Source organism: Epargyreus clarus, unplaced genomic scaffold (assembly GCF_041222505.1).
Source record: "Epargyreus clarus isolate Ecla_fem2 unplaced genomic scaffold, WU_Ecla_fem_2.2 ptg000031l, whole genome shotgun sequence".
In the NCBI taxonomy this organism is placed as follows: domain Eukaryota; kingdom Metazoa; phylum Arthropoda; class Insecta; order Lepidoptera; family Hesperiidae; genus Epargyreus; species Epargyreus clarus.
Genome location: NW_027332236.1, coordinates 5,879,756 through 5,893,134, shown reverse-complemented (window position 1 = coordinate 5,893,134; position 13,379 = coordinate 5,879,756). Strand labels below are relative to the sequence as shown.

Genomic DNA, 13,379 nt, shown 5'->3' with positions numbered 1-13,379 from the left:
ATCGTTTCATGCATTGTGCCTCCTACCTTGTCGATATATCCCACCTTGTCAACAGATATCTTACTTATTTTTTTTTTATAATATAGGAGTAGCAGACGAGCATGCAGTCCACCTGATGGTAAGTGGCTACTGCCGTCCATGGACATTTGTGATCAACCCCCGATAAGATTAGATATTCCTACCTGAGGTCAGCCACACATGCGCCGCTACCCCTGAGGACTAAGCTGGAACGCCTCAGAAAAGTCTGTCTCCCTTACCACACCCTTCAAACCGGAACACAGCAGAGCCTAACACTGCTGTTATAAGGTAGAAATAGGTGTGGCGGTGGTGCCGCCGGAGTCGAACCACAAAGGGTTCTACCACCTTCATTACCACTTTCATTAACTTTCATTACCTTACTACACTTCAATTGACACTTCTAGTAGATACGCTGCAATGACGCAGAAAGAAGGGGTTGTAACACCGCTCGCCCAACCATCTGCATACTGCTAAATACCTATCGTAATCACAGATGCGTCACCACTCCAGAGGATAAGATGGTCATCGTTGATCACCGAAACACAAGAATTGCATCACACTGGAAATCCGCGAATTGTCCAACCATAATCGTTCTACTTCAAAATGCTTTATCCTACTATATGCTAGCGAATTCACTTTGCATTATTACCTCATGGTCTTCGCTACAGGATGTTCATAGAAAAAGCGATAATTATTATCGGTCACCGGTAATCGTGTGTTTCGCAAGCCGTCCCGATAATGCGCAAATTACCGTTGCCTTGTTAGTCTGAACAATTATCTCCTTCGACGAGCAAATGTGTGCAGTTGAGCGACGATCACGAAGAATGTGGGAGACCTTAGGCTTAGTCTTCATGTGTAGTTTTATCGCAGGTAAATTAGTAAGAAAGCTACGTATTATATTTGAATGTGTCTGCGTCAGATGACATTAACAATCTTTTTAAATAGGTGTAAGAACGAAGAAGGATCTCTTTAATGTGCCATTTTTTCATATTAGCTGAAGATCACACACAAACAAGTACACATACATGCCTACACACATAAACGTACACACAGATATACAAACTCACACATATTAATTTGAGAAGAGCTCTAAGTTAAGTGTAATATAGCATGTTAGAAGAGTGAGACCTGCCTAACACATGCATATAATATTACGTAACAGGTCCTAAGACCTTTATGCATAGCATAAAATATGTGGACAAATTAATTAATTTTTGTTTTTATTTTTATTTGACTGACAAAGTAATTCTAATACTAATAAAATTCAGTGATTTTATATATACTTACTTCTAAGGTAAAATAAATAAATGAGCACTCATTAGCGTCAATAAGCTCACAACATAGCTTTCTTCATAGCACTCAATGTGCTATGAAGAAAGCTATGTTTAAAATTTAGCTATGCGACCGAATTCCGTAATTACGAAATACGTAACGTAAACAAAACTCACTCATAGCTATTTATAGACACGTTATGTATAGACGCGTCTTACATATTTTTTGCACGACAACTAACTCTATTTACCGTATTAATCGTGTTACCGATCATCTGGGCTATAATCGAGTTACGCACGGTGTAGCCGTTAGCGCCTTTACGTGTTATATGCTCTCGTCTCAGAATAAACTTAACATCGCTTAAGACTAAGCTAGACTTCTAAGCCAGAGACTGAAATTCCTGATTTTTTTTTTTATTTGTTCGGATAATAAAATATCTGGGTCTCAATAACGCCTTCTAGGTCCAGCTGCTTATCCAAGTAAAGCTAAAAACCATCCAAGTGACCAAGCACAAAAACATTTAAATTAAAATTGGTCAAGAGTTAAGTAAATAGGAATAAAAACATGCACGATACACTGGACTACTGGATGGACTAGGGTTCCTGGTTTGATTCACGCCGACGCAATAATTTTTAAAATATAATCCACTGGGGGTTTAAATCTGTATTTGTCTGTAGCCTCCATGACACAAGGAACAATAGTGCGATGCTATGATACTGAAAAATATCAATTACATACTAAAGAAAATCTCGTAGAAAAATAAATCTATTTCAATTTTCCATCATGTCTACGAGCAAATCTTGATAGGTTCTTATGTCACCTCAGGATTGCAACGAGCGGAGCTGAGATCCCCATCCCATTTTACGATATCATGCACCGATTGGAAATTCAATACCGGAATCTAATAACCTTTCAATTTATTCCGGCATTTCTACTTACGTTTACTTAGTACACCACTAAACCAGCATAATCGCAATTTAAAAGTAAGCAAAAAACCTTTAAATTGTACAGCAATAGACATACGGCTTAATTTAGACAGAATCGTTGCTACAACTGTTTGGATGCAGTAAAGTTGTTGTGTGGCTTGAATGTGGCTCCAGTCCAACTTACATGAACTTAGAACAACACTAGCGTTATGTTAGTTATAAATGTTCACTTACTGGAATATCTTAAAACTAGTTGAAGAAAAAACAGAATCCGCATGAGGCATACCAAAAATCATCAAAAAATTAATAGATGTTTTTCTATTATCAAACTAAGTATTTTTAAACAATATGTATTGCCTATATATGTATTATGGACTTTGTTACTGGGACATCTACCTACGAATTCTTCTATACGGTTTTTTATATCACTTACTACCTTCCTATTTCGATAGATTTAAGGCAAAAGTTAAAGTTACTGAATCATTTACTGACCTGATAACTCCCAATAAGATAGGCGGCGTTGAGTCGCAGCGTCTCATTATTGCTGGTGTAGAAGACGATCTTCTTCTTGGGACTCTTCTCCAACTCCTCATTGAGCTTGTTGCAGAACTGGTAGAGGTGGCAGAGGTGGTAGGGCCCGAAGTCGAAGTAGAAGTTCTCGTAGACGATGTCATCCTCGATGTGGAAATACTTGCTGTTGCGGGTCGGCTTCGGCTTATAACCGGTCTTGAGAGTGGCGAAGTACAATCTGTCTGGAAGATAAGAGACATGGTAGTGTGGTACGGGAATTGTATGGTGTGAGCCTATAAATCGACCAATCTATTAACTTTCATCTTTATAGCATCATCAGATTTGTTTCCTGATCCAAAAAGGTAATCATTCGGAATTGTTTTCTTTGAAAGACAGGATCTGTATTGACATTGATGGATTTAAAAATCTTTTTCTATTTTGTTAATTATCATCGTTATCCTTATATTATCGTCGTCAATTCGCGGTCAGTCAGATGAACGTATCTACATTTTTTCAATTTTACGGAGAGCAAAAATAGTGTGAAAATTCGCCACTTCAAATTTTACCAGATCATTAATAGAGATAATATACAGTAGTTGAAATAAAAATATTGAATATAGCGTTACGTCGTTTTGTCATTTCATAAAAGACTACATTGTGGACCGTTTTGTGAAAAAGAAACCAATTTTTGATTTTTTGTACATACGTTCATCTGACTCTTACAACGCGAATTTCAGTCTGAATACACGTGTGCTTCGAAATCTTTCGTTTTTTTTTTGAAATTAGTTTTGAGCAAGCTCGCGTTGTAAGATATCATTACTAAAATTAACACAATCATTCGAAAAATAATCATGACTTTACTAACTAGGTTAGGATGTGTTCAGCAAGTTTATATGAAATTATGAGATTTTCGACATTAGAATTAATGATATCGCATAACTGTATAGAATATTTTTGCCTAAAACATCTCACAATCCCAAAATATCCGAAAGAAAGTACAAATCAGTAGTTTCCCTAACCTTTTAGTGTACAAAAGATGATTTATCACTTTTCGTACCACTAGGAATACTTCAAGGGCCATAAAAGCAAAACTTTCTTGCGTACTAGGCATTGGTTAGATTCTTATCGACTTGAAACATCTGCGCCGGGAGTTTTTGTTTCAAACTACACCGTGAACGCTCTAGTATTGAACTTGTTGGCAATATTTCTAAAATTATCATTTATCGTCCAGGTTTATTGAAAAATTTATAATAGAGTTATGTGCCATGATAATTTAGTACCCATTTTTAAATAGGTTTCAAATCAAGTAAGATAACGAATCTTACTTTTTCGGAGTATACAATGTATTTAATATAAGCATCGTAAACTTAAGTTTTGACGTTAATAACAATGGAATTGTATCTATTGACATAAACTTAAAAAATTAAACATTATCTACACAAAACTCATCAGACTATTTTTGAGGAGCATAGAGTCTATTTTGAGATGTAAAAAGCATTTTTTTCAATTGATTGATTGATTTTAGTATATGAAAGCGTCCAAAAAACTCCTTAACATTATACCTACCATCCAATTTTTACCTGCCACAGCACCCATTTCTACGGGTCAAACGTGACCCAAAGCGGTTCGTACCAACCAAAACAGACAACTTTTTACGAGTCAATAATAAATTTCGACCTGTGGCTTCCACAAATATTAGACTTCTAACATCTTTCTTATCTCTACAAATAAGTAAAAACGTGTGTAATAATTAATAAGCCCGAGGCTTCTTCCTAAGCTCACTAAAATATAAAAAATAGGTTTTTCAAAACCTTTGTATGTCTGCTGACGTGTAAATCTTAGTAGCACTTGTACCTACAAACTTTGAAAAACTTCATATTGTTTGAAGTTTCGTAAACTTTTTCATATGCTTTTAGCATAACATTTTTTAACATTTTAACTTTTTTAAGCATAACACCTGCTGCAAATTCTCTTCATCCACCCAGGGTTGACTGGTAGAGAATGCCATCAGGCATTATGTTTGCCCTTTTGTACATTTCTTCTTAGAGGTGATGCAATATTTTTTTAAATAAATAAATATGCTAAATATTCGTAGAATTTTACCTTTAAAATACATACATATAACACTTACAAATAGACAATCGAGATTTCCATGGCACGATTAATTGATATAAGCATCTACCGTGTCACGAAAAACGTAAATTAATATTCTTAATTTCTAACAAATATATTTTAAATAGTAACGAAAACTCTAAGCTAGAGCCTCTGAAGCCTCGCATGCTTTGCCTCAATTCGTAGGTTCATTTATTAGTCATTTCAAACTTCGCCAGACTATACTGAATTTATTATTTTTAATTTCGTCTCGCCTAAATTATTCTTTCATTCCTTATACCGAAAAACCTTTTATAACATTCCTTCTACCGTGAGTTGGTATTTAACATTTTTGTACAAATTTACTGGCGGGAAAGAAAAATGTTTCACGTATTTTCTTCACGTAACGTTAGGTATATTGAAAGGTTTATTATTAAGTAAGTTACGTACTAAATAGTTTATTAGCGCATCAGTAGTCTTAGATAGATAAATAGCCTTTGTGCAAATTCAAAATAACTGGTTTAATTTGTTAAGTGCGAATGTCTTATATACGGAATACGTGATAGATCCATCGTGCGCAGTTACCAATCTACATCAGTTAACTGGATGCCCTTTTCTTGCAAATATTTTGCTGAGGAGACTGAGCTCAATATTATGGACCATCCCTTATTACGCTTCTTTAATTCAAATAACTAATTTAGATGCTAGAGACACTAAAGAAACGATAATTTCGTTACGAGGTTCCCACAAAGAAACTTATGACATGCCATGCGCGGTTATAATAATCTATGACATAATAACACACTGGCTGGAAAACTTGTAGGTATAATTATTAATTACCTGCTAGAACGCAATACGCCAGTATTGCATGACTGAGTACAGAACGAACAGGCATTGTTCCCTTAGGAATTGTACGCAAAAATTGTGAATTTATTATGATACTAGCTGACCCGGCAAACGTTGTGTTGCCATATAAATAAACAAAAATGTTAAGGGTGAACAACCCTTATCACTTAGGGGGATGAAAAATAGATGTTGGCCGATTCTCATAGATACCGGATAAGCACAAAAAATTTCATCAAAATCCGTCAAGCCGTTTCGGAGGAGTATGGCAACGAAAACTGTGACACGAGAATTTTATATATTAGAAAAGCAAATTCCGGGTAACTTGATAATGGGCGTTTACTTATGTAATCAAACATTTTGTGAAGAACTTTACACTTACAAGTAGATTATAAGTTCAGAGAATGGAGTGGGTCTAGTGTAGAACCAAATGATAGCAAATATGTAGTTACACGCGAGCTTTGTATGATTTAACCGTTTCAATTGTATCCACAAATGTACATATGTATGACTTTTCCGTTTTTGATCAGTTTTTTAATAATGATTCCGACTTCTTCATGTAGCGAGATAAAAGTAATACTCGAGTTTAGAAAATGTATAACACCTCGTAAATTGTACAATAAGAATATACGAACGAAAAGCGGTCCAATTTTATTCGCGGTTGAGACTCGGACTGCAATCCGCCTTGCTATAGGTGTTCTGCTTTAAATAGTAATTATTGTCCAACCACTTGACTCATGGGAAAACCCCACTAGTTTCTAAAGCTATATTGGATCAGCCGTTCTTTTATTCCTTTACATTTGTCACGTATGTCGGGTCTAATCTTACAAATCATGTCCCACCAAGTTGTCGATTTCAATGAGTAAGTCAATACAGTATTGTCTGTGTATTATGATTGTTTTTTACCCAATTCTGTGATATGCTAGTAAAAGTGAGAGAGAATTTAGCCAGAGTCTCTGCAACTCTTGTGGGATTTTTCATCACGAACCTTTTAGATTTTACAAGCTTTCTTTAAAGAAGTCTTGCGATGTTTCCCTTTATCGCCCAATAAGGGAAAGTGATTTCTAAAAAGCATATAACTTCTAAAAATTAAAGGTACGTGACTAGTACTCGAACGTCGGTCCTTCAGATTGAGATACCGAATTTCAAATCTTTAGGCTATTACTGATTTTTGTCAATGATATTGACGATGTCATTTTATGGAGCATTTGATAACACTTTGTGACTTTCCCCCCTGATATTTATAAAGTGATCCACTGACCCCTAAAACCGTCAAAATCGATCGCAACACCGTGCTATCCGCAGTAATCAAGTCGCTAGTTATCATAAAATTGTAAGCACAATTTGGCTGCTAGCAAATTGAAACATTTTCATTTACAATACAACTGCGAAATGAACGTTTTATGTTGGTAGTGAATAATTTATTATTACTACCGTCAGTGCTAAGGGTTGCGTGTTGGTGCCTTGGTAGCGAACTAAGTTAGGGATATTGTATACGCTTAACAGAATTATGGTAGGTGGTATAACGTGTGAACATTATATTGCATTATTAACCATTTATATATTGTTAGTTGTATAGCTTCTATATTTTAAGTCTAGTGGTTGGATAGAGCATGTCAGACGCGTATGTGTTACACATGGTAAATAACGGAATCCAAATAAATCATTCTACAACAGGGCATTATAGATATGTTTCAGAACATTTGAGTTATAAGGAAGTAACATTATTATTTTCAAAACTAAAAATCACGCTATAACAAAACTAAAAAGCAATAATTGTTGCAATCTAGTAATTTTGCGATGAACTTTCTTTAAGGCGCTCGAACAATCTCGCCTCGAAAATCGTTAATCCTGAGGATGTTGATAAGAACAATAGTACAAATTTATTAAAATCGTGTATTGTCATCGGTTTTTGATAATTCATCAAAATTTCGAATTAAACTGTACATTCAAAGTGGATAGAAATCGGGTTCAAAGATTCCGTTACTTAATTACATACATACATACAACCCAAGCTAATAAAAGCGTGTTAAAAATTTCCTTTAGAATGTGTAACACGCGCGCAGAAAAGGCCGTGCCTGTCAAAATATTGTAAAGGTAAATATGATTTTGTCACAGCTCGTGTCTAATACGCTCAATGCATGTGGGTATAAAAAGGGCCCAATTAATAAACTGAAAAAAGCTTAGGGAATAAGTCACTACGCAAGACTTTACTTATAAATATCAATTCTTTATAGCCCAAGTACAGCGGAATTACAATCACATTTATTTTACTCACAGTAGAAATGTTCAAGCTGTTGTGTTCTGGTCTGAAGGGGTAATAAGACTCACGCATCGATTTACGGCGTTCTACTTTATTCCTCGGGAAGCAACCCCACTATGGTTAAGAATTTTGATATACCTTTACTGCTGTTACAATATTAATTTTATACTTATTTTACTTCTTGGCATTTATAAAATTTTTATTGAAAAAATGTCTATTGGAACAAACGTGAAGATTTACATTGTCAACTGATTATTATCTACTGAATACTAAATTGTCTACTGTTCTAGTTTAAACCACTGGTCTAATTTAAAAACGCTGAATCACCTTTAGTTTTGAAAGCATTAATCAATTTTTATTAATTCAATACGTGGGCTTTATGTATCTGCAGCCTTTAATGCCATTTAAGATTCTGTTAACTATAAAAATACCTAGGATAGGAAAAGTAAAGCCGTAAATCTCAAAATTTTCTAAATCCACAGATGATTTGTAGCGAATAAACTAAAAAATAAGCAATAAATCAAAACCAAAAAGGCAAACAAAGTAACGATCTGTAATAAATTCTAATATCGATAACTTTTAGAGCAAATTTTGCAAGAAACTTGACAAATTGCGGTCCAGTGGCGATGTTGAATACTAGCGCTAAGTTTTGAAAGTCAATCTTGAATATTAATATAACAAGAGAAGATAATTTAAACTTGCTTAATAATTCTAAACGCACACAAAAATGTATCGCCTTAGAAAATATAAGAAACTTGGCCATACATATAAGAATAGCAAGCATTTATGAGATTATTTGTGATGGAGATACAAAGAATTATGGTAATAAAGTTTATGTAATGAAAATTAGTAATGTACCTGAATGTTTGAATACAAACATCGACCATCACGTCGTACATGACAGGTACAACCATTATTCAGTAATAAAGTGCGTAAAAGATACGCCACTTCTGCTCCATGGCTGAGTACATGTTCTTTTAAAACGTAAGGCTGAAGTAACACCCTTAAACGCTTTGTATTTTAAACCTATCGTGATATCGTTCAGACACCTTTACCTCTCCTAAACGACTTTCTCATAATGAGAAAAGAAATTCAATCAAAATTCATTCCACTAAGCAATAGTAATAGAACTATTGTTCTAAACAGATTTTGTCACAAGTTATTAAAAGATATGGTTCATATGAGAAGAACGATACAAATGCAAATTGCGAAGTACTTATTACAAGATTTATTACAAGTACAATTTATTACAAGAAATAGGAATTAGTTGAATGCGATGAACAAAATACAAAGATCACAAAAGCAAGCTTACGAATAACTAAATTTAGACAATGCTTAGCTGGCGGTGAATCTTTTTGTTCCACTTGCTGCACTTTACTATACACGTGACTAAGTGCATAATTCCCAAACAAAGCACTAGAATAAAGCTTGCCAAATAGTTATTAATTTATTTTCCACTGGCATTTTAGTGAAATAGTATTTCCATATTTCCAAGACTCGTTGAACTGTTATTTATTGTAAGGATTCGAGACAGTTCTTAACTGTAATAATGATCAACAATAAAACAGCGTACTTTCTAGAACTTTTTACACTACAATTTACAATACGAAGATGAGCCAAAACTAAAAACACCAACAACAACCTACTACTACAACTACTACCTACAAATGGACTAAAACCAGACATACTAAAAGGTATAAAAAGATATATCAAAGAAAAACAACCGACGTACAAATAAACCAAGTCCAGAAATGCTAAAAGATATCAAAAAGGTATGTCGAAGAAGAGATAAACATAAAACAACACAATTTTCTACGAGACCACAACAAAATAGGCGACCATTTAACACAAACATGTAATGATATAGCAAACAAGCTGCATCCCGCGGTTTCACCCTCCTTTAAAAGTATAAGTACACTGAAGATTTGATGGTTTTTAATTTTTTGCGCGGTACACTAATTGGTCTTCAAAATAAAATTAGCCTTAGTTACTCCTTATAATATTAGCTAATTGCAAGTTAAATTCCCGTCAAAATCGGATCAGCTGTTTCGGAGATTAACCATAACAAACAGATAGACAGACAAAAACTTTAATAATTGTTTTTGTTATAGGTAACGTATATAACAACTTTGATAATTATGCATCTAGTAAAAAAGCTTCTGTCCTTACAAACAGACATTTCAATTTTATTTATTTGTGTAAATGCCTAAAGGTCTGACGAACTTCACTGGCAGGCTAGTGATTGTGAACAAGAGGTGCTCAAAACAATTTGCGCGGAGAATAATGGGCCCGCTTGTCTCTGACATCCACATTTCACAAAATACGCCAGTGAGCTCACTAAAAGTTTCACGCGAAATATTTTTGTTCTATTTTTGTTTGCGAATTGTAGGATTTTGTGAAATTCAACACATGTACGGACACGATTTTTATAAAGATAAAGTTAGATTTCTATCACATTTCGAAAATTACTCGTATGAAACACGACACAGTTATTGCATAGTGGTTGAAACGTGGTCTCTAAATTGAGGAGTTTGAGGTCCCAGACGCACCTATAATTTTTTAAGTTATGTGTTATAAATTAATTATTACTTACTTCAAGTAACGGTGAAAAAAGAACATCGTGAGAGATCTTAAAAAAAGGTCTCTCACGATGTTTACAAATTTGCATTTCGCCAGCACTATGACCTAATCCTTCTGATGATGAGAAAAACGACATAAACTTGCGTTACTGCTAAAAATTAGGTGATGAATTAGATGAAAAAAATATATTATTACTCGTAGTATAGCGAACTATAGCAAGCGTTTACAAATTATAAAGTCCTAAGATTTATATTTCAGGCATCGTTAGAAGCATTTGAACCTCCGACACAAAAGTTATAGGAACCGAGTTGAAATGAGATAATAAAAGTTCGAATAAAACGAATATGGCAGAAGCATTGAAATTGTCCTTATTCAGGGAAATTTATAAAATCCAGAGTAGGGTAATAAAAAAGGGAATAAAATAAATGACCCAGAAACCGAACTTGGCAGTCAGGTTGTGCTCAGCTGACACGGTCGAATGTCAAGGCTAATATTGATGTCTTTTACGTTTCACTGAACTTAGCCATAATTGGATCTTCTAAGGAAATCCACTGATCGTCAAAACACATTCTTGGATATGATAAAAGTTGTCCTTATATTATATTCTTATAATTTGAAGCTCTCTCGTGTTCTAGTTCAATTGATGTTGGAAGCTCACGTACAGCAGTACAAATTTAGGTGTCATCGGAAGTGACGCGTTTGAGGCTAACCTGAAAATTCTCAAAATCTATTTGGTACATTTTATAGATATGCCTTCTCAACTAGTCATTATATTGTTAATTCTTCTATGATTGATTTTATTCCCTCGCAGTACTATACACTTTTCCTTAAAATTTTTGTATACTAATATTTATGGCTATGACTTATAACAATTGTGTTAACAACAGAGCTTGTCTTTGTACTTCTTAGATTACATTGCTCTCCATCCCAAACAATATGGGACCTTCCTAGGTTAGGCAATGCTGCAGTGGTAGACTAGCTACCTAAGTAAGGCCTTAAATAGCAGTATTCGTCCAAGAGTTGATGGATAGAACCTTTCATCGTACGCAATCAATCATATTACGTGTTGTTCATTAAACTGTAAAATAGAGCTCTCAATCAATTAAGCCCGCTACAAACGCTAGGTCAGGCCTCGGTGCCTTACGGACGGTAACAGATTTGCACTTGAAGTAGCTTTTATTGCTGCTCGCAAGGCATCGTATTTCAGGGCGTGGTCCAAGTTATAAGCGATTGTATTTAATGTGCGAATAAGGTCGGTAAGGTAAGGTACAGTCGTCAGATATTGTTAACCCGACTACTGAAACATATAGCCTATGAGTAAGATTACTCCCGCAATATAGACGAATCCAACGACACCTCATATTATGTTAAAATCCGTCAAGTCGTTTAAGGTAAAGGGTGTGTCAAAAAATGAGACATACATACATATTACATACATACGCTCAAAAAACATTACCCTCCGCAGTCGTATACAAAAAAACTTCAGCCACTATTTTCATTAGATTAGTACTTAGATATCAAAATATAATACTCTTATCTTTCATAAACACTTATATCCATTCTTTATGTATGTCTAATATTTTTAACTCCACTTTTGCAAATAAAATGTTTTAATCCATGTTATTCATTTTATAATTTTATAACTCGTATATTATAACTTTTATAACCTAATAAGTAATACCATCGCACCTAGCCTTAAACATTTGTTGGCCAATAGACTTAATCGCGATCGGTCAGCAATAAAAATAACACACTCTATTTAAAAATACCATGACCTGAAAAATTAAACACTATTATGAAAACACTTTAGTACCCATACTATACCCGTTCCCCAAGAAATATACTTATCGTGACTACAGTACATATAGTAGCATATTTATTTCAAGTGCCTCTAAATGTTGCTTTTAAGTTACACTTAAAGTCTTACATGCATAGTTTCAGATGGTATGGTGCAAGTTACAAGATATGCGTATTTAAAACTACAAAAATATACTAATCTCTATGATTTATAAACAATTACACGTTTGTTATTGGTATGATTTAAACAACAAAGTTGAAGTGACAAAACAAAAATTTAAGACGACTCAAATGATAAAAATATGTTATTTATGTAATCAGGCTTGAAGTGAGTCAAGAGAACTAGTAATTATAAAGATTTAAATGCGCGTTAAATTAACTGTTAAATAGTATTCCATCTATAAGACTATATTACGATTACCCCAAAGTGATTTATGGACTTTACCGACTATTCATTACATAACAGACCTAAATATTTTAATGTAGGGAATTAGCGATAAAAACTTCACGTGGAAATATGATATTAGACCAATTATCACGGAATTGAGACATTTTAATATGTAACGGGTACTCATGACATGCGGTTTTCAATTTTTTTTTTGCCGATGTTTCACGTGAACACTTTGAAGAACGAGAACGAAAATGGTTATCAAAAAACAACAAATTCCAATAATTTAATTTCGCAACAAAAACAAAGCGGAAAATGCTTACCTCCGCTATTGTGTAAAACAGTACGGTACCGATATATAAAAACGACGCACAAAATACGCGATAGCCTTGAACATACCGCACGACTTGAATTAAAATAACAGATCGTGACACACCCGTATATAAAAACGCGTTTTCCAATAAGTCTGTCCATTTCGGCGTACTTGAAATGCATGCAAATGATTTTTGTATACTCCACCGCTCGTCCTTGGGCCATCCTCTTTGCATAGCGTTATGTAAGCAAGGTCACGCTGACACCTGTACCACACCTTTTGCACGTGTTCCGGTGGAATAGGAAATTAGCGCTATTTCAGTACTTACTTGTACACTTTAAGGTCGAATCGTTCAGTTTAACGCCAAGCCCTTGACGC

At 34.4% G+C, this 13,379-nt stretch overlaps 1 protein-coding gene across 1 annotated transcript in view; it reads right to left on the bottom strand.

Moving 5' to 3' along the window:
- The window catches only part of LOC140754768 (uncharacterized), a 35,084-nt gene that overhangs the window by 16,482 nt on the left and 5,223 nt on the right, over positions 1 to 13,379 (bottom strand). The window contains exon 2 of the mRNA XM_073089857.1: positions 2,709 to 2,968. Coding sequence (XP_072945958.1) covers positions 2,709 to 2,968 — 260 coding nt within the window. The remainder of the gene's footprint in view (positions 1 to 2,708; positions 2,969 to 13,379) is intronic.